The sequence below is a fragment of the Carcharhinus amblyrhynchos genome, unplaced genomic scaffold (assembly GCF_965287045.1).
Source record: "Carcharhinus amblyrhynchos unplaced genomic scaffold, sCarAmb.v2.hapA chromosome_1042, whole genome shotgun sequence".
Taxonomy (NCBI): Eukaryota; Metazoa; Chordata; class Chondrichthyes; order Carcharhiniformes; family Carcharhinidae; genus Carcharhinus; species Carcharhinus amblyrhynchos.
In genome coordinates this window covers 5,001-30,513 of record NW_027650782.1, presented here as the reverse complement: position 1 = coordinate 30,513, position 25,513 = coordinate 5,001, and the positions used below count along the sequence as shown (strand labels likewise).

General features: G+C 55.7%; 1 protein-coding gene across 1 annotated transcript in view; it reads right to left on the bottom strand.

The window, feature by feature from the left end:
• Window positions 1–22,741, bottom strand: part of LOC145340462 (chromatin remodeling protein SRCAP-like) — a gene marked incomplete at its 3' end in the record, with an annotated part of 35,696 nt that extends 12,955 nt beyond the window's left edge. Inside the window, 10 exon segments of the mRNA XM_080184930.1 lie at window positions 109–190; window positions 2,006–2,274; window positions 3,864–3,921; window positions 3,924–4,091; window positions 5,902–5,993; window positions 5,996–6,041; window positions 10,384–10,569; window positions 11,212–11,475; window positions 14,484–14,722; window positions 22,635–22,741. Of these exon segments, the coding sequence (XP_080041056.1) occupies window positions 109–190; window positions 2,006–2,274; window positions 3,864–3,921; window positions 3,924–4,091; window positions 5,902–5,993; window positions 5,996–6,041; window positions 10,384–10,569; window positions 11,212–11,475; window positions 14,484–14,528 (1,210 nt within the window).
• Between the last annotated feature and the right edge of the window lie 2,772 nt (window positions 22,742–25,513).

The following is a 25,513-nucleotide window of genomic DNA, read 5'->3' as shown; positions in this document are numbered from 1 at the left end:
CGAACCCCTCGATTAGATTCCAGTCTGTAACTCACTCCCGGGTATCTGTTATTCTATATATAAACCACCCCGAACCCCTCGATTAGGTAAGAAACTCTAACTCTCTACCTTCATCCTCATCTGCTGTGAACTCCTCGTCCTCTGGCTCCTCGCGCTGATCCTTCCTGATCCTCGGTAGTCGGTGGGCATTCTGTCAGATTCAAACGGGAAGAGAAATTCCTTCACTTGGACTGAATTTAACCCCACAGTGCGACCCTCCCACAGTGCGGGACTCCCTCAGCACTGACCCTCCCACAGTGCGGGACTCCCTCGGCACCGACCCTCCCACAGTGCGGGACTCCCTCAGCACTGACCCTCCCACAGCACTGACCCTCCCTCAGCACCGACCCTCCCACAGTGCGGGGCTCCCTCAGCACTGACCCTCCCACAGTGCGGGACTCCCTCGGCACCGACCCTCCCACAGTGCGGGACTCCCTCGGCACCGACCCTCCCACAGCACTGACCCTCCCTCAGCACCGACCCTCCCACAGTGCAGGGCTCCCTCAGCACCGACCCTCCCACAGTGCGGGGCTCCCTCAGCACCGACCCTCCCACAGTGCGGGACTCCCTCAGCACTGACCCTCCCACAGCACTGACCCTCCCTCAGCACCGACCCTCCCACAGTGCGGGGCTCCCTCAGCACCGACCCTCCCACAGTGCGGGACTCCCTCAGCACTGACCCTCCCACAGCACTGACCCTCCCACAGTGCAGGGCTCCCTCAGCACCGACCCTCCCACAGTGCGGGGCTCCCTCAGCACCGACCCTCCCACAGTGCGGGACTCCCTCAGCACTGACCCTCCCACAGCACTGACCCTCCCTCAGCACCGACCCTCCCACAGTGCGGGGCTCCCTCAGCACCGACCCTCCCACAGTGCGGGACTCCCTCAGCACTGACCCTCCCACAGCACTGACCCTCCCACAGTGCAGGGCTCCCTCAGCACCGACCCTCCCACAGTGCGGGGCTCCCTCAGCACCGACCCTCCCACAGTGCGGGACTCCCTCAGCACTGACCCTCCCACAGCACTGACCCTCCCTCAGCACCGACCCTCCCACAGTGCAGGGCTCCCTCAGCACCGACCCTCCCACAGTGCGGGGCTCCCTCAGCACCGACCCTCCCACAGTGCGGGGCTCCCTCAGCACCGACCCTCCCACAGTGCGGGACTCCCTCAGCACTGACCCTCCCTCAGCACCGACCCTCCCACAGTGCAGGGCTCCCTCAGCACCGACCCTCCCACAGTGCGGGACTCCCTCAGCACCGACCCTCCCACAGTGCGGGACTCCCTCAGCACTGACCCTCCCACAGCACTGACGCTCCCTCAGCACCGACCCTCCCACAGTGCGGGGCTCCCTCAGCACCGACCCTCCCACAGTGCGGGACTCCCTCAGCACTGACCCTCCCACAGCACTGACCCTCCCTCAGCACCGACCCTCCCACAGTGCGGGGCTCCCTCAGCACCGACCCTCCCACAGTGCGGGACTCCCTCAGCACCGACCCTCCCACAGTGCGGGACTCCCTCAGCACCGACCCTCCCACAGTGCGGGACTCCCTCAGCACCGACCCTCCCACAGTGCGGGACTCCCTCAGCACCGACCCTCCCACAGTGCGGGACTCCCTCAGCACCGACCCTCCCACAGTGCGGGGCTCCCTCAGCACCGACCCTCCCACAGTGCGGGACTCCCTCAGCACTGACCCTCCCACAGCGCGGGACTCCCTCAGCACTGACCCTCCCACAGCACTGACCCTCCCTCAGCACCGACCCTCCCACAGTGCGGGGCTCCCTCAGCACCGACCCTCCCACAGTGCGGGACTCCCTCAGCACCGACCCTCCCACAGTGCGGGACTCCCTCAGCACCGACCCTCCCACAGTGCGGGACTCCCTCAGCACTGACCCTCCCACAGTGCGGGACTCCCTCAGCACTGACCCTCCCACAGTGCGGGCGGTTTATCTGGGACGTGCCACCCACCTGCAACGCCCTGCCGGACCTGGTCTGCGGCTCCTCCGAAGACTCGCTATCGCTGCTGCCACTACTTTCCCCCCCGTCCTCCTCCTCCTCCTCCTCCCCCCCCTCCCTCAGGCCGTCCGGCAGCGAGCGTAGCAGATCATCCAGGGGCAGCTCGCTCTCGCGCCGCAGCAGCTCGATCTCTCGCCGCCGGCTCTCCGCATCGTTCCCAGCCTGTTTCTCCTCCACCTCGATCGTCTCTTCATCGTCCTCCTCTTCATGGGGCTCAAAATCTGCAACGTGGACAACGTGAGAGAGAGAGATACAAAAGGATCAGAATAAAATCGGCCAGGTTCAGGCGGGCAAACTCTATAACAACGACAAGAAAACGAAGGAGATTGTCATCGATTTCAGGGAGCGTAGTGGAGAACATTTCCCTTTCTACATCAACGGGGATGAGCACAGAACATTGAACACGTTGAGGAGGAACTTCTTCACTCAAAGGGTGGTGAATCTCTGGAATTCTCTGCCCGTTGAAGTGGTGGAGGCTGCCTCGCTAAATATATTTAAGTCACAGGTAGATAGGTTTCTGATAGACAAGGGAATTAAGGGGAGAAAGCGGGAAAGTGGAACTGATCCACTATCAGATCAGCCATGATCTTATTGAATGGCGGGGCAGGCTCGAAGGACTAGATGGCCGACTCCCTGCTCCTATTTCTTATGTTCTTATGTAACACAGCACAAACAGGCCCTTCGGCCCACAAATTGCACCGATGATATCCCTACCGACCAGGCCTATCTATAACCCTCAATCCTATTAAATCCTATGTACTCATCCAGAAGTCTCTTAAAAGACCCCAGTGAGTTTGCCTCTCCCACCACCGACAGCAGCCGATTTCACTCACTCTCCACCCTCTCAGTGAAAAACTTACCCCTGACATCTCCTCTGTACCTGCTCCCCAGCACCTTAAACCTGTGTCCTCTCGTAACGACCATTTCAGCCCTGGGAAATAGCCTCCGAGAATCCACCCTATCTATACCTCTCAACATTTTATAAACCTCTATCAGGTCACCTCTCAACCTTCGTCTCTCCAGGGAGAAGAGACCGAGCTCCCTCAACCTAACTTCATAAGGCATGCCTCCCAATCCAGGCAACATCCTTGTAAATCTCCTCTGCACCATCTCAATAGCTTCCACATCCTTCCTGTAGTGAGGCGACCAGAACTGCGCCCAGTACTCCAAGTGGGGTCTGACAAGGGTCTTATAAAGTTGCAGCATTACCTCCCGACTCCTAAACTCAATCCCTCGATTAATGAAGGCCAGTACACCATACGCCTTCTTAGCCACATCCTCCACCTGCGAGGCTGATTTAAGAATCCTACAGACCCGGACCCCAAGATCCTTCTGCTCCTCTACACTGCTGAGACTCCTACCCTTGATGTTATACTCCTATTATTATTCATAGTCCATCGGAGGTGTGAAAGAAGGGGGACAGTGGGAGAAATGGGAGAGGGGAATGGCCGGCCGCCACTGACCTTAACGCAATCTCGATAGCTGAGGTACCAGAGAAAGGGCTCTCCAGGCAGAAGAATCCAGAGAAGCCCAGAATATTCCAGAAGACAAAGCCTGCCTTTGACAAGCTGGGAGGGGGAGGTTTGTCTTGGGGGAAAAGTGTGAACAAGTTGCGCCCAGAGTTGAGAAGAGGGGACGATCCTATGTAAACAAATCCGATTCAGGGGGTGGGGATATGTACGTGGAGGCCACACAATATCAGACAGGATCTCACAGAGTTCCCTCCTCCTGCCCCCCCACACACACACACACACGGGCAGGGACCTTACGCGCCCTAAACCTGCCCCCCCCCCCCCACCCCCACCCTCACCTTCGTCCTCGGTGGCGGAGCCGGAGACGGGAGGGGTGGAGGGGGCGGAACCGGCCAGCGAGAGCCCAGCTGCGAGGAGCCGGGCTTGCTGGTCGGCAGCGACTCGTTCAGGCTCTGGCTCAGCAGGTCCGAGTACTTCTCCGTCTGGCCCACGATGAAATCCAGCTGCAGATCCAAGGCTTTCTTCCGCTTCTCCTCCAGGCGGGACTGCTGCTTAAACTGCACCACCTGTACCGGGGAGGGGGGCGGGGGCGAGTGTAAAAAGAAACCAGCGGAGTTAGAATCCCTGAACTGCAAGGTGGGGGAGATCCAACAACAATAATCCCACTCTATTCCCAAAACCCCACATATTTACCCTGCTAACACCCCTGACACTAAAGGGCAATTTAGCACGGCCAATCCACCCTAACCTACACATCTTTGGACACTAAGGGACAATTTAGCACGGCCAATCCCCCTAACCTACACATCTTTGGACACTAAGGGACAATTTAGCATGGCCAATCCACCCTAACCTACACATCTTTGGACACTAAGGGACAATTTAGCACGGCCAATCCACCCTAACCTACACCATCTTTGGACACTAAGAGACAATTTAGCATGGCCAATCCACCCTAACCTGCACATCTTTGGACACTAAGGGACAATTTAGCATGGCCAATCCCCCCTAACCTACACATCTTTGGACACTAAGGGACAATTTAGCATGGCCAATCCCCCCGAACCTACACATCTTTGGACACTAAGGGGCAATTTAGCACGGCCAATCCACCCTAACCTACATATCTTTGGACACTAAGGGACAATTTAGCACGGCCAATCCACCCTAACCTACACATCTTTGGACACTAAGGGACAATTTAGCACGGCCAATCCCCCCTAACCTACACATCTTTGGACACTAAGGGACAATTTAGCATGGCCAATCCACCCTAACCTACACATCTTTGGGTACTAAGGGACAACTTAGCATGGCCAATCCCCCCTAATACACATCTTTGGGTACTAAGGGACAATTTAGCACGGCCAATCCACCCTAACCTCCACGTCTTTGGACTGTGGGAGGGAAACCCACGCAGACACGAGGGAAACGATACAGACTCCACACAGGGACGCAAGACCCGGAATTCAATTCGGATCACTGGCGCTGTGGGGCAGCAGCTAAAAGTTACTTTGCCGCTGCACATATGGGAGGGTGGTTCAGACAGAGGAGGTTTTAGGGGGTGGGGGTGTGCGACCATGAGAGACAGGAGCAGATTTAGACCACTCGGCCCATCGAGTCTGTTCCACCATTAAGCATGGCTAATAATTTTCACATCTCCGTGCTCCTGCCTTTCACCCATAACCCCTTATTAAATCAAGAACCTGAGTTAAAGAGTTCCCCGTGTGTTCGATCCACGGGCCTGAAGACTGAGTCTCCCTGCAGTACATCTGCACAACCTGGCCGTCAGACCCCGACAGAGTCAAAGTGACGCTGGTGTGGGTGAAAACTGTGTCTCTCCTGTTGAGTAACAAGGCTGGCACTGACACAGCCAGCCATGCGTTGCGTGGAGAATCTATTTCAGCCCTGCTACCAAATCCCTGCCTATGGAGAAAAGGCAGCAATCCGCAAAAGGGCCATCATTTAACCCGTCTGTACCTGTCCTGGGAGTGTTTGATGGGGGGACAGTGTAGAGGGAGCTTTACTCTGTATCTAACCCCGTGCTGTACCTGTCCTGGGAGTGTTTGATGGGGGGACAGTGTAGATGGAGCTTTACTCTGTATCTAACCCCGTGCTGTACCTGTCCTGGGAGTGTTTGATGGGGGGACAGTGTAGAGGGAGCTTTACTCTGATCTAACCCCGTGCTGTACCTGTCCTGGAGTGTTTGATGGGAGGGACAGTGTAGAGGAGCTTTACTCTGTATCTAAACTCCGTGCTGTTACCTGTCCTGGGAGTGTTGATGGGGGGACAGTGTAGAGGGAGCTTTACTCTGTACCTAACCCCGTGCTGTGTCTCTCCTGGGAGTGTCGATGGGGGACAACGGACCCCTCTTACCTTCTCCACGTTGGTCCAGAACTGCTTGACCTCCTTGGCGATGGTGGAGGCAATCCGTCGCAGCTTGGCCTGTTCCTCTCGTTTGGCTCTTCCTCCTTCTGACGCTGCTCCTCGTGGAAGCGGAGGACCGTCCGGGCCACCTGCCGGAGGGAGGGAGGGAGGAGCGGAGAGCACAGCTTAGCAGCGGAGAGGTACAAACGCAGGCTAAAAACAAGTCCCACCTGCCCGTGGCAAGAGACAGAGACAGGGGGCCACGTTAACTCGGTGGCACCTTACACTCAACGGGCCAGGCCACCGCGGACCCCTTCTACCCCTCCAGGCCTCTCCCCTCCAGCCCGTCACCCGTTCAGCCTCACGGAGGAGGTTTCAGCATTGAAACAGGCCCTTCGCCCAAGGTGTCCATGCCGCCTAGTTTTTAACCACTGCGCCATAGAGTCACAGAGGTTTACAGCGTGGAAGTTTTATGGGGTGGGGGTGTGCGACCATGAGAGACAGGAGCAGATTAGACCACTCGGCCCATCGAGTCTGTTCCACCATTAAGCATGGCTAATAATTTTCATATCTCCGTGCTCCTGCCTTTCACCCATAACCCCTTATTAAATCAAGAACCTGAGTTAAAGAGTTCCCCGTGTGTTTGATCCACGGGCCTGAAGACTGAGTCTCCCTGCAGTACATCTGCACAAACCTGGCCCTCAGACCCCGACAGAGTCAAAGTGACGCTGGTGTGGGTGAAAACTGTGTCTCTCCTGTTGAGTAACAAGGCTGGCACTGACACAGCCAGCCATGCGTGCGTGGAGAATCTATTTCAGCCCCTGCTACCAAATCCCTGCCTATGGAGAAAAGGCAGCAATCCGTTAAAGGGCCATCATTTACCCCGTCTGTACCTGTTCTGGGAGTGTTGATGGGGACAGTGTAGAGGGAGCTTTACTCTGTATCCAACCCCGTGCTGTACCTGTCCTGGGAGTGTTTGATGGGGGACAGTGTAGAGGGAGGTTTACTCTGTATCTAACCCCGTGCTGTACCTGTCCTGGGAGTGTTTGATGGGCGGACAGTGTAGAGGGAGCTTTACTCTGTATCTAATCCCGTGCTGTACCTGTCCTGGGAGTGTTTGATGGGGGGACAGTGTAGAGGGAGCTTTACTCTGTATCTAACCCCGTGCTGTACCTGTCCTGGGAGTGTTTGATGAGGACAGTGTAGAGGGAGCTTTACTCTGTATCTAATCCCGTGCTGTCCCTGTCCTGGGAGTGTTTGATGGGGGGGGGACAGTGTAGAGGGAGCTTTACTCTGTATCTAACCCCGTGCTGTACCTGTCCTGGGAGTGTTTGATGGGCGGACAGTGTAGAGGGAGCTTTACTCTGTATCTAACCCCATGCTGTACCTGTCCTGGGAGTGTTTGATGGGCGGACAGTGTAGAGGGAGCTTTACTCTGTATCTAACCCGTGCTGTACCTGTTCTCTGGCACAATTGATCCATGTCACCCGTTCTTTTTAAACCCTTAAGCTTATCCCAATTGCCCACGTTTGGCCAATATCCCTCTATACCCATCTTCCCCATGTAACTGCCTCAATTATTTTTAAAAGACAATTGTACCAGCCTCTACTACTGCCTCTGGCAGCTCGTTCCAAACACTCACCACCCTCTGGGTGAAAAAAAAATTGCCCCTTTTGTATCTCTCCCCCTCACCTTAAACCTCTGCCCTCTAGTTTTAGACTCCCCTACCTTTGGGGAAAAGATATCGACTATCTAGCTGATCTGGGCCCCTCATTATTTGATAGACCTCTATAAGGCCACCGCTAAGCCCGGCCACAGCTGGAGTGTCTGGTCACCGTGTTACAGGAACGATGCGATTGTGCTGGAGGGGGTGGAGAGGAGATTCACCAGGATGTTGGCCTGGGCTGGAATTTGGTTATGAAGAGAGGTGGATAGGCTTGGAGTTAGAACATAGAACATTACAGTACAGTACAGGCCCTTTGGCCCTCGATGTTGCGCCGACCAGTGGAACCAATCTAATGACCCTCTAACCTAAACTATTCCAATGTTATCCATATACCTATCCACTGACCATTTGAACGCCCTTAAAGTTGGCGAGTCCACAACTGCTGCAGGCAGGGCATTCACGCCCTTACTACCCTCTGAGTAAAGAACCTACCTCTGACATCCGTCCTATAATTACCACCCCTTAATTTAAAGCTACGACCCCTCGTGTTAGCCATCACCATCTGAGGTACCCTCTGATCATCTTGTATGCCTCAATTAGGTCACCTCTTAACCTTCTTCTTTCTAACGAAAATAACCTCGAGTCCCTCAGCCTTTCCTCATAAGACCTTCCCACCATACCAGGCAACATGCTGGTAAAATCCAGCAGGTGGTCAGGAAGGGTCTCTTCTGCCCCGCAGTATTCTGCGGAGCCTCCTACGCTCTGGGGGGGGGGGGCGGAAAATAGTCGCAGTCTATCCAGCCTCTTCGTTTAACTCAAACCCATTGGGGGGTGGGTAGGGGGGAGCTTGAAGCAGTGGGTCCAGTTTGGGCCTCCTCGCCAGGGGAGGGGCAGACTGGCATTGGCGACTGCCCGGAGAGGAGGTCCTCTGGGCCAATCCCTGGCCATGAAGTTTGGGGGGTGGTGGTGGTGGGTTTAAGCAGTTTGCGTTCCTTTACCCATTGAGAGTTTGGATGCTGGCCTTCATAGCGAGGGGGATTGAATATAAAAGTAGGGAGGTCTTGCTGCGGCTGTATAGGGCATTGGTGAGGCCGCAGCTGGAGTACTGTGTGCAGTTTTGGGCGCCGCACTTACGCAAGGACATTTTGGCCCTGGAGGGAGTGCAGAGGAGGTTTACTAGGCTGATACCGGAGTTGAGGGGGTTGAGCTATGAGGAGAGGCTGAATAAACTAGGCTTGTACTCGTTAGAGTTTAGAAGAATGAGGGGAGATCTCACTGAGACGTATAAGATGATGAATGGGATGGATAGGATAGAGGTGGAGAGACTCTTCCTGCTCAGAAAGGACAGTAGGACTAGAGGGCACAGCCTCAAGATAAAGGGGGGGGCGGTTTAGAACGGAGTTGAGGAGGAACTTCTTCACTCAAAGGGTGGTGAATCTCTGGAATTCTCTGTCCGTTGAAGTGGTGGAGGCTGCCTCGCTAAATATTTTTAAGACACGGGTTGATGGGTTTTTGATAAGAGAGGGGATTAAGGGTTATGGGGAGAGGGCGGGAATGTGGAACTGAGCCATGACAGATCAGCCATAATCTTATTGAATGGCGGGGCAGGCTCGAGGGGCTAGATGGCCTACTCCTGCTCCTATTTCTTATGTTCTTAAACCTCCTCTGCACCCTTTCCAATGCCTCCACATCTTTCTTATAATGCGGCGACCAGAACTGTACGCAATACTCCAAGTGCGGCAGCACCAGAGTTTTGTACAGTTATAACATGACCTCACGGCTCTGAAATTCAATCCCTCTACCAATAAAAGCTAACACACCGTATGCCTTCTTAACAACCTTATCAACCTGGGTGCCAACTTTCAGGGATATATGCACATGTACACCAAAATTTCATCGACACTGCCAAGAGTCCTTCCATTAGCCCCATATACCCTCTGCGTAAACCAACGGAGTTGAGTTTGGTTGGAGCAGAGAAGACCGAGGGGTAATCTGATGGAGGGGTTCAAGATTCTAAGGGGCATGGGCAGAGCGGATAAGGAGCTCCCCTGAGCTGAAGGATCAGCTATCAGGGAACGCGAGGTAAAAGCAAAGGGAGATTTGAGGGGAAACCGAGGATCTGGAATGTGCTGCCTGGGAAGGTGGTGGAGGTGGGATGCCTCACATCCTTTAAGAAAGTACCTGGATGAGTACTTGGTAGCGTTCAAGGCTGTGGGCCAAGTACTGGCAAGTGGGATGAGGTGGCCAGGGTCAGGGGCTTTTGCAGACTCGATGGGCCGAGTATTCTGCGGAGCCTCCTACGCTGCAGGGGGAAATAGTCGCAGTCTATCCAGCCTCTCCGTTTAACTCAAACCCATCGGGGGGTGGGTAGGGGGGAGCTCGAAGCAGTGGGTCCAGTTTGGGCCTCCTCGCCAGGGGAGGGACAGACTGGCATTGGCGACCACCCGGACAGGAGGTCCTCTGGGCCGATCCCTGGCCATGAAGTTTGGGGGGTGGTGGTGGTGGTGGGTTTAAGCAGTTTGCGTTCTTTTACCCATTGGGAGTTTGGAAGAACGAGAGAAGTTCTTCCTGAAATAAATTCAATTCTGAAGGGGAAGGAAGTGACTGGAATGGGGGAGATCCCCGTGTACCCCAGGAGATAATTACACAACGGGCTAGCAGGGCTCCCAGGGCTGAATGGCCCACAACTGCATCCACGACACAGCCGAAACGCGGGGACGGGCGGCTCTCGCGGGTCGTTTCCGCCCCCCCCCCCCCCCCCCCCTCCAAGGGGCACTGACGCGGAGAAGGGGCACTCTCAGCTGCTCGCCTCTGGCGGGCCTCACCTTCCTGGCCACGCCGCGCTTCCAGCGCCGCTCCTGGGCAAAGTCCGCCGACAGCCACTGCATCTCCTCGCACAGGTAGTCCCAGTGAGTCTTGGGCCGAATGGCCTCCTGGACCCGGTTCAGTCTCTTGAGCGACCAGAGGCCCTCCCGCCGCAGCTCGGCGATGCGATGTTCGATCTTCGCTTCCTGCAGCCGGGCACAGGGAGGGGAGAGAGACTCAGAGAGAGCAACACACGGACCCCAAACAACCAAGGGAATGAGAAGGGTGGGGGCAAGGAGGGGGCGGAGAGGGAGTGAAGCAGGGGGCGCAAGGGAGACAAGGGGAAAGGAGGGAGTGGGCACGAGACAAGGGGAAAGCAGAGGATGCGAGAGTGACAAGGGGAGGGGAGGGAGGGAGGGGAGGGGAGGGGAGGGGAGGGGAGGGGGAGGGGAGGGGAGGGGAGGGGAGGGGAGGGGGGCCAACACGGCAAGGGAGGGTGAGAAAGTGGGAGAGGGGGAGGGAAGGAAAGCGAGGGAGGACAGTGTGAGGGAGGGTGACAGAGGGGGCATGACACAGAGAAAGAGGAGAGACAGACAGGGCAAGGGAGGGTGAGAAAGTTGGGGGGGGGGAGGGAGGGAGGGGAGAGGGAAGGCAATGGGGAGACAGCGTAAGGGGCAAGGCTGGGAGGGAGGGAGAGGGAGAGTGATGGGGGTGACAGAGGGGGCATGAGAGAGGGAGGAGGGAGCGGGTGAGGAAGCGGATAGGGAGGATCGGGGATGAAGACGAGGGAGGCGGGGGGGGGGGGGGGGGAGAGCCAGTCACCCATCCCGGCTGCAGCATCTACTCACGTGCTTGGCCTGTTCGGCTATCTCGGCGTGCGTTTTGTCCCAGGACTGTCCCTTAGCGCTCTGGTTACAGGGGCCCAGGTCAGGGACCCAGAGCCCACAGGTCAGCGCATCACGGGGCTGCAGCCTGGGAGAGGCGGGCAGCCCGTCCAGAGAGTCATTGGCCAGCGGGCCGAGGTGGGCCGGTGAACTGCCTGCGCTGGAGGCGGGAGACGAGGCTGGAGAAACCGGACTGCTGCCTGTCATGCTGTCCTTGTTGTGTGCGATCTGTAAGAGAGAGAGAGAGAGAGAGACACACGTTACCACACCGGGGGAGACAGAGAGAGAGGCGCACAGAGAGAGAGAGAGAGATGCACAGACACAGACAGAGAGAGAGAGAGAGACACGTTACCACACCGGGGGAGACAGAGAGAGAGGCGCACAGGCACAGAGACAGAGAGAGAGACGCACAGACACAGAGAGAGAGAGAGAGAGAGAGAGAGAGAGAGAGAGAGAGAGAGAGACACGTTACCACACCGGGGGAGACAGAGAGAGAGAGAGAGAGAGAGAGACGCACAGACACAGACACAGAGAGAGAGAGAGAGAGAGAGAGAGAGAGAGAGAGAGAGAGAGAGAGACACGTTACCACACCGGGGGAGACAGAGAGGGAGGCGCACAGAGACAGAGAGAGAGAGAGAGAGAGAGAGAGAGAGAGAGAGAGGCACAGACAGACAGAGAGAGAGAGAGGGGTGCACAGGCACACAGACAGACGGAGAGAGGGAGGCGCGCACAGGCACAGACAGAGAGAGAGAGAGAGAGAGACACACAGACACAGACAGAGAGAGAGAGCCCTTGTTATCAGACAAGGATTGGGGGCTTTGCGGATTCAGCCAAGAATGTGCAGACTAGTGGCAGATGGAATTGATCCGGGTAAGTTTGAGGCCCTTCACTCTGGGAGATCAAAAGTGAACGGTAAGACTACAGTTGATGCAACAGCATTGACGTACAGAGGGATCTGGGCATTCAAGTCCATCGCTCCCAGGATGTGGCCACATGAGTACAGTAAGAAGTCTCACAACACCAGGTTAAAGGTTTATTTGGTAGCACGAGCCACTAGCTTTCAGGGCGCTGCTCCTTCGTCAGGTGAGTGGGGAGTTCTGTTCACAAACAGGGCGTATAAAGACACAAACTCAATTTACAGAATAATGGTTGGAATGTGAGTCTTTACAGGTAATCAAGTCTCAGAGGTACAGACAGTGAGAGTGGAGAGAGGGTTAAGCACAGGTTAAAGAGATGTGTATTGTCCCCAGACAGGACAGTTAGTGAGATTTTGCAAGCCCAGGCAAGTCATGGGGGTTACAGATAGCGCGACATGAATCCAAGGTCCCGGTTGAGGCCGTCCTCATGTGTGCGGAACTTGGCTATCAGTTTCTGCTCAGTGATTTCAAACATGTCATTAAGAACATAAGAACATAAGAAATAGGAGCAGGAGTAGGCCATCTAGCCCTTCGAGCCTGCTCCGCCATTCAATAAGATCATGGCTGATCTGTCGTGGCTCAGTTCCACTTTCCCGCCCTCTCCCCATAACCCTTAATCCCCTCTCTTATCAAAAACCCATCAACCCGCTTCTTAAAAATATTTAGCGAGGCAGCCTCCACCACTTCAACGGGCAGAGAATTCCAGAGATTCACCACCCTTTGAGTGAAGAAGTTCCTCCTCAACTCCGTTCTAAACCACCTCCCCTTTATCTTGAGGCTGTGCCCCCTAGTCCTATTGTCTTTTTTGAGCGGGAAGAGTCTCTCCACCTCTATCCTATCCATCCCATTCAACATCTTATACGTTTCAATGAGATCTCCCCTCATTCTTCTAAACTCTAACGAGTACAAGCCTAGTTTATTCAGCCTCTCCTCACAGCTCAATCCCCTCAACTCCGGTATCAGCCTAGTAAACCTCCTCTGCACTCCCTCCAGGGCCAAAATATCCTTGCGCAGGTGCGGCGCCCAAAACTGCACACAGTACTCCAGCTGCGGCCTCACCAATGCTGCAGCTGCATTACAGCTGCAGCAAGACCTCCCTACTTTTATATTCAATCCCCCTCGCTATGAAGGCCAGCATCCCATTCGCCTTCCTGACCACCTGCTGCACCTGCAAGCTGGGTTTTTGCGACTCATGCACAAGGACCCCGAGGTCCCTCTGCACCGTCGCCTGCTGCAGTTTTTCGCCACGTAAGTAATAGTCCTTCCTTAATGAAGTCCTTCCATTAATGAAGACAAACAAACATCTCGCCAGGGCCATCCCCACACCCCCAGTTCTTGCCTTCAGACAACCGCACAACCTCAAACAGACCATTGTCCGCAGCAAACTACCCAGTCTTCAGGAGAACAGTGACCACAACACCACACAACCCTGCAACAGCAACCTCTGCAAGACATGCCGGATCATCGACATGGATACCATCATCTCACGTGAGAATACCATCCACCAGGTACACGGTACATACTATTGCAACTCGGCCAATGTTGTCTACCTGATACGCTGCAGGAAAGGATGTCCTGAGGCATGGTACATTGGGGAGACTATGCAGACACTACAACAACGGATGAATGAACATCGCTCGACAATCACCAGGCTAGACTATTCCCTTCCTGTTGGCGAACACTTCAGTGGTCACGGGCATTCGGCCTCTGATCTTCGGGTAAACATTCTCCAAGGCGGCCTTCATGACACACGACAGCGCAGAGTCGCTGAGCAGAGACTGATAGCCAAGTTCCACACACGAGGACGGCCTCAACAGGGATCTTGGGTTCCTGTCGCACTATCTGTAACCCCCGTGACTTGCCTGGGTTTGCAAAACCTCACTAACTGTCCTGTCCGGGGACGATACACATCTCTTTAAACTGTGCTTAATGCTATCTCCACTCGCACTGTCTGCACCTTTAAGACTCGATTAGCTGTAAAGACTCACATTCTGATCGGTAATCTGTAAATTGAGTTTGTGTCTTTACACCCACTTTGTGTGAGCAGAACTTCCACTCACCTGACGAAGGGGCAGCGCCCCGAAAGCTAGTGGCTTTTGCTCCCAAATAAACCTGTTGGACTTTAACCTGGTGTTGTGGGACAGACACAACAATCCCCAAATTTCGCCCATCGGGACAAACACAAGAATACCAAATTTTAAACTGCAACCCATCAGACAGACAGCGAATCGGATCTATTGATGGGGGGTGGGGGGGAGCAGGATGGTGGCAGCCGGGTGACTGGTGCCCACCCCGGCGCTTGCCAATGGGTGGCAGTACCTGTTTATGGTGTGTGTTGAAGTGTACAGGAGAGCTGGTCTGCATCTTGCGCACGCCGCCTCCGTCTCTGGCGCCGACACTCTCCGTGAGCTCCAGTGTGGCCAGGGTGCCGGGGACCTGCTGCAGGGCATGCTGGGTGCTGACCGCATTCTGGACAGCTGGTCTCGGGGACGAGCTGCCCAGGTACTGGGTCCCCTGTTGACCCAGCCTCTGCTCGACACTGTTGAAGAACACCCCACCTGCAGAGGGAGAAAAAAGGGAAGGGGTGCGGTGGTTAGATACAGAGTAAAGCTCTCTCTACACTGTCCCCCCCATCAAACACTCCCAGGACAGGTACAGCACAGGGTTAGATACAGATTAAAGCTCCCTCTACACTGTCCCCCATCAAACACTCCCAGGACAGGTACAGCACAGGGTTAGATACAGAGTAAAGCTCCCTCTACACTGTCCCCCCATCAAACACTCCCAGGACAGGTACAGCACAGGGTTAGATACAGAGTAAAGCTCCCTCTACACTGTCCCCCATCAAACACTCCCAGGACAGGGACAGCACGGGGTTAGATACAGAGTAAAGCTCCCTCTACACTGTCCCCCATCAAACACTCCCAGGACAGGTACAGCACGGGGTTAGATACAGAGTAAAGCTCTCTCTACACTGTCCCCCATCAAACACTCCCAGGACAGGTACAGCACGGGGTTAGATACAGAGTAAAGCTCCCTCTACACTGTCCCCCATCAAATACTCCCAGGACAGGTACGGCACGGGGTTAGATACAGAGTAAAGCTCCCTCTACACTGTCCCCCCCATCAAACACTCCCAGGACAGGTACAGCACGGGGTTAGATACAGAGTAAAGCTCCCTCTACACTGTCCCCAAACAAGCACTTGCAGGAGAGCTTCAACGAGGGAACCGAGGTCACTCTCAGTACAGCCAGCCCGTCGGAGTGACCACTACACCCAAGGCCAGAACAGGAAGTAGATCAGTCACCTCGCTAGGACGTCTGTGCCGAACCATTTTTCTGCCTAGTCCCACTGACCTGCACTTGGACCGTATCCCTCCACACCCCTCTCATCCATGAACCCATCAAAGTTTTTCTTAACTGTTAAAAGTGACCCCACATTTACCACTTTATCCGGCAGCTCATTCCACACTCCCACCACTCTCTGCGTGAAGAAGCCCCCCCCCCTAATATTCCCTTTAAACTTTTCCCCCTTAACCCATGCCCTCTGGTTTTTTTTCTCCCCTAGCCTCAGTGGAAACAGCCTGCTTGCATTCACTCTATCTTTACCCATCTCACCTTATGCACCTCTATCAAATCTCCGCTCTTTCTCCAGGGAATAAAGTCCTATCCTATTCAACCTCTCTCTGTAACTCAGCTTCTCAAATCCTGGCAACATCCTTGCAGGGGTTAAGGGTGAAAGGAGAAAAGTTTAGAAGGAATATTGGGGGGGGGGGGGGCTTCTTCACACAGAGTGGTGGGAGTATGGAATGAGCTACCGGATAAAGTGGTAAATGCGGGGGTCACTTTTAACTTTTAAGAAAAACTTGGACGGGCTCGTGGACGAGCAGGGTGTGGAGGGATATGGTCCAGGTGCAGGTCAGTGGGACGAGGCAGAAAAATGGTTCGGCACAGGCAAGAAGGGCCAAAAGGCCTGTTTCTGAGCTGTAATTTTCTATGGTAAACCTTCTCTGCACTCTTTCAACCGTATTTACATCCTTCCTGTAATTAGGTGACCAAAACTGTACACAATACTCTAAATACGGCCTCACCAATGTCTTATACAACCTCACCATAACACTCCAACTTTTATACTCGATACTCCAATTTATAAAAGGCCAATGTACCAAAAGCACTCTTTGAAGGAGACGTCTAAATCCTGCTTTTAGCCCAGTTGATCCAACACTGGTTAAAAACTTCATTAAGTATAAATGAGGCTGAGGATTCCCTTTGTAAAATACACCTGGTGTTAACTCCCAAATAGCAAATATTCAAAAATTTGAATTGCATCATCTTCACTGTACAGCTGAACGCCTCCTCCCCAGCAGCACTCCTGTCAGTGCTCACTCACCTTCCCCTCAACGCTAACAAGCAAACTGCAGGGAACGCTCTGTCAAAACCGGCTGCAGCTGATGTGCCCTCCCCAAGGGTCGCTCCGTAAGGAGCCCCAGAACGGACGGACAGGCAGGACAGGGCCACGAGTGGACGTCCAGCCCGCCCCCCCATTGTATGACGACAACGACTCGGAGAGGCTGCTGGACGTAGCAGAGGCGAGGAGGGCCACCCTCTTCCTCCCAGGAGGACGCAGACCCAGGGGGGCTGATGGCCACGCGGCCTGGGAGACGGTCGCCACTGCGGTCAACGCCAGGGCACTGGCCACCCACGCGAACCGCGAGGCGGCGGTGACGGGCAAAGCACTCAACGACCTCATCCGAGCAGCAAGGGCGAGCGCTGAACCCCATTCAGCACGCTCCCCCCTACATCCTCCTAGCTCCTGACACCCATCGCTCCCCAGAGAAGGGGGGGGGGAGACGCGGGCTGTCAGCGACAGCAGGGTGGGTCTGCCTCCCGGACGTGAGCGGGCACTGGGAGCTCCCCAGAGAAGGGGGGAGACGCGGTCTGCCTCCCGGACGTGAGACCCTGTCCTTCCCAAACTCATGTCCAGGCCAACTTCTTGTTGGGGGGACGGGACGGACACCACGGGTTTCGGGTGCAAGGCGTCAAGGAAACGCACGAGGCTTTTTTCGTTGCAGCGAGGGGATAGTGGTGCCTGGAACTCACTGCCCCGGGGGGGGGGGGGGGAGAGATCGCGGAAGCAGAAACTGTAGGGACATTTAAGGGACTTGTCTACAGTTATCTGGATGGGATGGGATCAGAGGCGTATGAACATAGAAGAACAGAGAACAATCACAGCACAAACAGGCCCTTCGGCCCACAAGTTGAGCCGATGATATCCCTACCTACTAGGCTTACCTATAACCCTCTCTTACTAATTTCCACGTACTTATCGAAAAGTCTCTTAAAAGACCCTATCGAATCCACCTCCACCACCACCGACGGCAGCCGATTCCACTCATTCACCACCCTCTGAGTGAAAAACTTACCCCTGACATCTCCTCTGTACCTACTCCCCAGCACCTTAAACCTGTGTCCTCTTGTAGCGACCGTTTCAGCCCTGGGAAATAGCCTCCGAGAATCCACTCGATCTTACACACCTCTATCAGGTCACCCCCTCTCATCCTTCGTATCTCCAGGGAGAGAAGACCGAGCTCCCTATCTTCATAAGGCATGCCTCCCAATCCAGGCAACATCCTTGTAAATCTCCTCTGCACCCTCTCAATAGCTTCCACATCCCTCCTGTAGTGAGGGGACCAGAACTGTGCACAGTACTCCAAGTGGGGTCTGACCAGGGTCTCAAAGCTGCAGCATTACCTCCCGACTCCTAAACTCAATCCCTCGATTGATGAAGGCCAGTACACCCCACGCCTTCTTAACCACATCCTCCACCTGCGAAGCTGCTTTGAGCGTCCTCTGAACCCAGATCCCAAGATCCTTCTGATCTTCCACACTGCCAAGAGTCTTACCCTTAATATAATATTTCGTCATCCTACTTGATCTGCCAAAATGAATCACCGCACACTTATCAGGGTTGAAGTCCATCTGCCACTTCTCCGCCCAGTCTTGCATCCTATCTACATCTCGTTGCATTTGGAGGCAAACAAATTACATGGGCAGCCTGATGGCTACAGGATTGGAGGGCCGAAGGGCCTTGTTCCTGTGATGTAAATTCTCTGGGTTCAGTGTTCTATGTCCAAGGGAGCCGTGTCATTCCCGTGTTTGGTATCCCGGGTTCCTCTCCCTCCCATGCACTTAACCCTGTGTTTCAGGGACAGATCCTGATGACCCAGGGCCTTCTGGGCCACAGACCCCCAGCGACAGCTCCCACCCACCCCGAGAACAGGAGCTCGGAGGAGTCCTTGGAGGGTATCGGTGAAAGAACGTCCGAGAGGGGCACCGTCTGTCAGCGTGAACCTCACAACTCACCATGGCAGGAACAGACCCGGTCGGTGGGGGTCGTGTTGAGGCTGTTGGCTCACTCTCTAGTGTGAGCGCGACACAGCGGCTGATGGGTGAAGAAGGGAGGCCTCCGACATGTGGTTGGGGGTGCGGCGGGGGGGGCCTGCCGGAGGCGAGGACACAGCTGATCCCATGTCGAGCCTCCAAGATCACTTCCCCCTCGGCTGCTGGAGACGCAGCAACAGGGAATGCAGGAGGGGTTGACGGACACTCTGGACCAACTGCGAGGCTGCTGGGAGGAGTCCCAGCTACTGCCTGTCTTGCGTGTACCCCCAGGCCAAGGGTGGGTTCTGCAGCAGAAAGCCCAGGGGTCCTCACCAGGGGAGGCAGGCTCCAAGCGATGGCTGAGTCACAGTGGAGGCCCGGTCGCAGAGGGGCCGCGGCCCAGGGCCTGCAGAGGAGCCAGAGCTGGCGGAGCATGGCCAGTCTCAGAGGGCCCAGGGCCCGCACAGCGTGGCCAGTCTCAGAGGGCGCTTGCTGCAGCCATTGATAGATGGCCCAGGACCCCATCGCCAAGGGGTTGACTACTGTGAGTAGGGCGCAGAGCGGGGTCCTCCAGGACTGGCAGTGCCAGGAGACACCAGAGCTTCTGGAACTCACTGCAGAAGCACCGTCGTCCCATGGAGTGACCCAGGGGCCAAAAGGGACCCCACGGGGAGGAAGGAAGGGCCTGAGCCCACGCTGGGGCCTTCCAACCAGGGAGACTGTGGCTGCGTCAACACCTTCCGACTCCCCCGCCGCAACTTCCTAACACCGGGACATCTCAGGGGATGAAGAGGGAGCCATGGAAACACCCCAGATTGCTGGAAGCTGGCCAGGGCCCTCAGGGTCCAGGGGTCTCCAGAGCTCACCCACCATGGGCAAGTTTAGAAGGATGAGGGAGGGGATCTTATAGAGACGTATAAGATAATGAAGGGGATGGATAGGGTAGAGGTAGAGAGATTCTTCCCGCTTAGAAAGGACAGCAGGACTAGAGGACACAGCCTCAAGATAAGGCGGGGTGCAGTTTAGATCAGAGTGGAGGAGGAACTTCTTCACTCAAAGGGTGGTGAATCTCTGGAATTCTCTGCCCGTTGAAGTGGTGGGGGCTGCCTCGCTGAATATATTTAAGTCACGGGTAGATAGGTTTCTGATAAGACAGGGGAATTAAGGGGAGAGAGCGGGAAAGTGGAACTGAGCCACCTCAGATCAGCCATGATCTTATTGAATGGCGGGGCAGGCTCGAGGGGCTGGATGGCCGACTCCTGCTCCTATTTCTTATGTTCTTATGTCATCACAGGCCAGGGGAGGGCGAGGTGGGGAGCTGACCCCCCCCCCCCCCAACGTACATTCTGGGGAGTCACCGAGGTGCAGCGTAAGGTTAGGGAGTTGGAGATGGCACGGGTGGAGGGCTGCACTCGTTCGAAAGGACTGTAGGCAGCTTAGCATTTTCACAAGTCTCTGTGTTTCAATCCTTATTGTAAATAAATTTCTCCACAACCGCCTGTGAACAGGGGTTATCTGGAATAGGATTCCTGTCCCCCGTTGACATTCCCCCGATGGATGATTCAAGGTGATATCAGTTGGGGAGGTCCCTCAGCGCGGTGTCACTGAGAAAAGCAAGCCACTGGTCTCTCATACACCGCCCCCCCGGGCGATGATCTCCCGTCCCTTACCCCACCCGCCCCCAGGGCCCCTGTACGGGGGTTTCGCATCCCTTACCCACTCGAACAGGCCTGGGCCCGGGTGCCTGTGGATCTCAGACTGGTTTGCACCAAGGCATCATCAGGATGGTGCTTGGCGAGTCATCGCCATCAGCCTCCTGCCTGGAAAGTATATCGGAGCACCGAGAAACCAGGCCCCATCGCTCGGGTGTGACGCTGTGCAGGATAACGGGAAGGCTCGTTTCGGGAATGGAACCCGCTATCACCATCCCCTAGCGACTGAACCCCCCTGGTTATCAGAGCCTCCCTCGCAGGCCTCAACTGCCCTGCACCACCTGTTCCAGAGCACCCTCCACCTCCCCTTCCTCCTCCTCCTCCACGTCCTCTTTCCCCCTCCAAGAGGTCACCTCGCTGCAGAGGCACAGCACACCACCACAAAGAACAACACAGCCCGGGAAACAGGCCCTTCAGCCCAACAAGCCCACGCCACCCATTTTAACACTGAGTGCCCTCCTCTACCCACGACCCTTGTCTACGCCTATTGGGAAAGATTGAGGGGAGACTAATTTAGGGACAATTTGTTAACACCAATCAGCCTAAGAGCACATCTTTGGGGTGTGGGAGGAAACCGGAGCACCCGGAGAAAACCCACGCAAGCACGGGGAGAATGCGCAAACTCCCACAGAGACACCGGCCCAAATCCACATGTCTGCACAGCAATCAGCGATAGTCACTGAGCTGTCGTCTTGCCCACTACACAGGGAGGAGACCAGGGGTCTGCACTGGAGGGCCCCTGCGGATGGGTCCAGGCTCCGGAACCCCCTCCTGAGGGGCCCGATGCACCCCTCCCTACCGCGGCGCGGGTGGCGACGTGGGACTCGTTATTGCGAGGGAGGGAGGGGTGGATCGGGAGGGAGGGGGGGGACGGGCGAGTGTTGAAGAACTGCAACGCTGCTCGCCCCCTCTACCACATCGACAGTCACAGTACCCACCCCCTCCACCATGCTCCCCAACTCCCCCACCCCCACAGCTACTCACAGAGCTACCTCTCAATCTGACCCCACCCCAGACACGTGCTCCACAGCCACAGCACCCCCCAAGTACCGGTGAGGGGCTGCAGCGGTGCGATCCTTCAGCCTGAAGTGAGCTGCGGGGGGAGGGCGTGCGTGCTGGGACCCAGCTGGTGCTGCAGGACCCGAGCTCCGAGCTGCCAGACACGCATCGGAGATCGACGAACACAGCAACCCCCCCACCCCCCAACCCAACCTTTCCTGCCTCCCACGCACTCGCAGAGCGGCCACCGACCCGGGACAGCGGAACCACCCACGACTACGAGGCACCCCAACGTACCAGAGAGGATTTCGGACGCCCCCCCCCACCTCCTCGCTGAGGAAGCTTCCCACTTTTATTTAGCAGCTCGCTTACGGCGTGGATCGGGAACGGGCCAGGGGGACGGTAAAGTGGGGTTGGGCGCGCGGTTCATTAAATCGATTTAAATGCAGGATAATCGGGGGCCTCCCGATTCCAGTGCAGACCAGATTCCGCACCCCCCAAATCGGGTGTGGGCAAAGCCGCGAACTGCTCGGATTCGGGTGCAGATCGCGTTTGAGGACCAACGCCTGAATTTCCCGCGATTTCACGCCCAAATTTTTGGTAAAAATCAGGCCCTAATGGACAATTTAGCCTGGCCAATCCATCTGACCTACACATCTTTGGACACTAAGGGACAATTTAGCATGGCCAATCCATCTGACCTACACATCTTTGGACACTAAGGGACAATTTAGCATGGCCAATCCACCCTAACCTACACATCTTTGGACACTAAGGACAATTTAGCACGGCCAATCCACCCTAACCTACACATCTTTGGACACTAAGGGACAATTTAGCACGGCCAATCCCCCCTAACCTACACATCTTTGGACACTAAGGGACAATTTAGCACGGCCAATCCACCCTAACCTACACGTCTTTGGACACTAAGGGACAATTTAGCACGGCCAATCCACCCTAACCTACACATCTTTGGACACTAAGGGACAATTTAGCACGGCCAATCCACCCTAACCTACACATCTTTGGACACTAAGGGACAATTTAGCACGGCCAATCCACCCTAACCTACACATCTTTGGACACTAAGGGACAATTTAGCATGGCCAATCCACCCCAATCTACACATCTTTGGACTGTGGGAGGAAACCCACGCAGGCATGAGGAGAACATGCAAACTCCACACAGACAGTGACCCGAGGCCGGGCTCCTGGCGCTGTGAGGCAGCAGCGCTAACCCCACTGTGCTACCGTGCCCGCACGAGGGGAGTGGGAGGGTATAAAGTTCAGGGAGGGAGGGAGGGAGGGATGATTGAGGGGGAGTTTTCTGGGTGCCCCCCTGCCCCGCCTGTCGAAGCGTGCAGCCCAGTTCCCTACCTGGATGCTGTGCTGTATCTCTCTGACCCTCAATGTCTCCTTCCACGGTGTTGGTTTAATTTGCAAAACTGCTCCTGCCGTATCGAGCGTGTGGGGGCGGCGGGGGGGGGGGGAAACGAGGGAGGGAGAAAAAGAGACAGATCAGTTAAATCGCCCAGAGCAGCGATATCCACCCCCCACCCCACCCCCACCGCACTTCGCGCTGCCAATTCTCGACAGCGCACCCTTGACGAGGATCGACCTGCTGAGCGTGCGCCGCAGACTCCAGGGACCTCCCCGTCTGTCTGTGTCGCTCCGGCAGCGTCCGCCCCCTCCCCGGCCCCGCTCCCCCGATGCTCACTAACGGCAGGCAGATCCCGCGCCGCGACACGGAAGCCCCTCGGAATCAGCAAACCGTCAGAGAGACCGCGGCAGGTCGCGCAGGCAGGCAGACAAGCTGTCACAAACAGCGACGCGGGACTGGCCCCACGTCGGCCAAACGCTGGGCCCCAGTTCCTCCTGACGGTACCTTACCCGGGTCACACCCAGGGTTAGGCACAACGCCAAGTCACATTCACACCACACACCAACGGCCATCTCCAGCAAGAGAGAATCTAACCATTTCCCACCACCCCCCCCCCCCCCACCGACATTCAGTGGCAATACCATCGCTGAAACCCCCCCCCCACTATCAACATCCTGGGGGTTCCCATTGACCATCACTGAATCGCCCCCCCGACTATCAACATCCTGGGGTTCCCATTGACCATCGCTGAAACCCCCCTCCCCCCCCACTATCAACATCCTGGGGGTTCCCATTGACCATCGCTGAAACCCCCCCCCCCCTCAACTATCAACATCCTGGGGGTTACCATTGACCATCACTGAATCCCCCCCCTACTATCAACATCCTGGGGGTTACCATTGACCATCACTGAATCCCCCCCCCCCAACTATCACCATCTGGGGGTTCCCATTGCCCAGAAACTGAACTGGGTCCCAGCCATATCAATACTGTGTCTCCCAGAGCAGGTCAGAGGCTGGGGATCCTGCGGAGAGTAACTCACCTCCTGACTCCCCCTCCCCCCCCCTTCCCAAAGCCTGTCCCACCATCCACAAGGACACCAGTCAGGAGTGTGATGGGACGCTCTCCCCACTCGCCTGGACGGCTCCCAACAACACTCGAGAAGCTCGACACCGTCCGGGACAAAGCAGCCCCCGCCCTCCCCGATCGATCGACACACTAACCACAAACACTCGCTCCCCCCACCACCCACACACACACACACACAGTGTGTACCGTCTACAAGATGCCCCACAGCGACTCGCCAAAACTCCTATGACACCTCAACTATATGGAAGGACAAGATGGGGGGGGGGGGGGGGGGGGGCGCAGTAGATGCATGGGGAACCCCCACTGCCTGCAAGTTGCCCCCTCTGAGCAAACACCACCCCCCCAACCCCCAACACACACAAACACACCATCCTGATTTGCACTTGTTTGCGATGGCCATCGAGTGGGATCGCACTGTGCGCAACACAGTGCTACTGAAATACAATTCCTCTCCTACTCCTTCTGGCCTCACGTCGCACCCTCCGCCCCCCCTCCCAATTTTAAAAGTCACAATCCAAAAGTACAAGAGGCTTTCCCCGATCGCGAGGGCCGAAGGAGCTCTGGACACAAGATTGCTGCCGACGTCACTGATGGTGTAACAAAGAAAATTCCAGCCACAGGAACAGGCCCGTCGGCCCCTCCTGCACCCAACTGAACTAAAACCCCCGACCCTTCCGGGGACCATATCTCTCTATTCCCCATCCTATTCATAGATTTGTCCAGACGTCCTTAAAACTCACTCCCGTATCCGCTTCCGCTCCCACCCCCCGAGTTCCAGACACCCACCACCCTCTGTGTATAAAAAACCTGCCTCGTACATCTCCTTCAAACCTGTGCCCCCCCGCGTAATTGACTCTGGGGGAAAAAGCTTCTGACTATCCTCTGTTCCTCATCATCTTGTATCAGGTCTCCCCCTCAACCTCCAGTGAGAACAAACCGAGTTTCTCCAACCTCTTCTCATAGCTAATGCCCCCCGTACCAGGGGCAAACATCCTGGTAAATCTTTTCTGTAACCCTCTCCAAAACCCTCCACGTCCTTCTGGTAGTGTGGGCGACCCAGAATTGAACACGAGATTCCCAGTACGGCCTTGGAGTACTGTGCGCAGTTCTGGTCGCCTCATTACAGGAAGGATGTGGAAGCTATTGAGAGGGTGCAGAGGAGATTTACAAGGATGTTGCCTGGATTGGGAGGCATGCCTTATGGAGGATAGGTTGAGGGAGCTCGGTCTCTTCTCCCTGGAGAGACGAAGGTTGAGAGGGTGACCTAGTTTATTAAATGTTGAGAAGAATAGATAGGGTGGATTCTCAGAGGCTATTTCCCAGGGCTGAAATGGTCGCTACGAGAGGACACAGGTTTAAGGTGCTGGGGAGCAGGTACAGAGGAGATGTCAGGGGGTAAGTTTTTCACTCAGAGAGTGGTGGGTGAGTGGAATCGGCTGCCGTCGGTGGTGGTGGAGGCGAACTCGTCTTTTAAGAGACTTCTGGGTGAATACATGGGATTTAATGGGATTGGGAGTTATAGATAGGCCTGGTAGGTAGGGATATCATCGGCGCAAGTTGTGGGCCGAAGGGCCTGTTTATGCTGTAGTGTTCTAATTTCCTTTCCAACTGCATCTCCTCATCAACTTGGACAATCTTATTGAGGTCTATAGAAAAATGAGGGGCACAGATCAGCGAGATAGTCAATATCTTTTCCCCAAAGGTAGGGGAGTCTAAAACTAGAGGGGAGAGGTTTAAGGTGAGAGGGGAGAGATACAGAAGGGTCCAGAGGGGTAATTTTTTCACC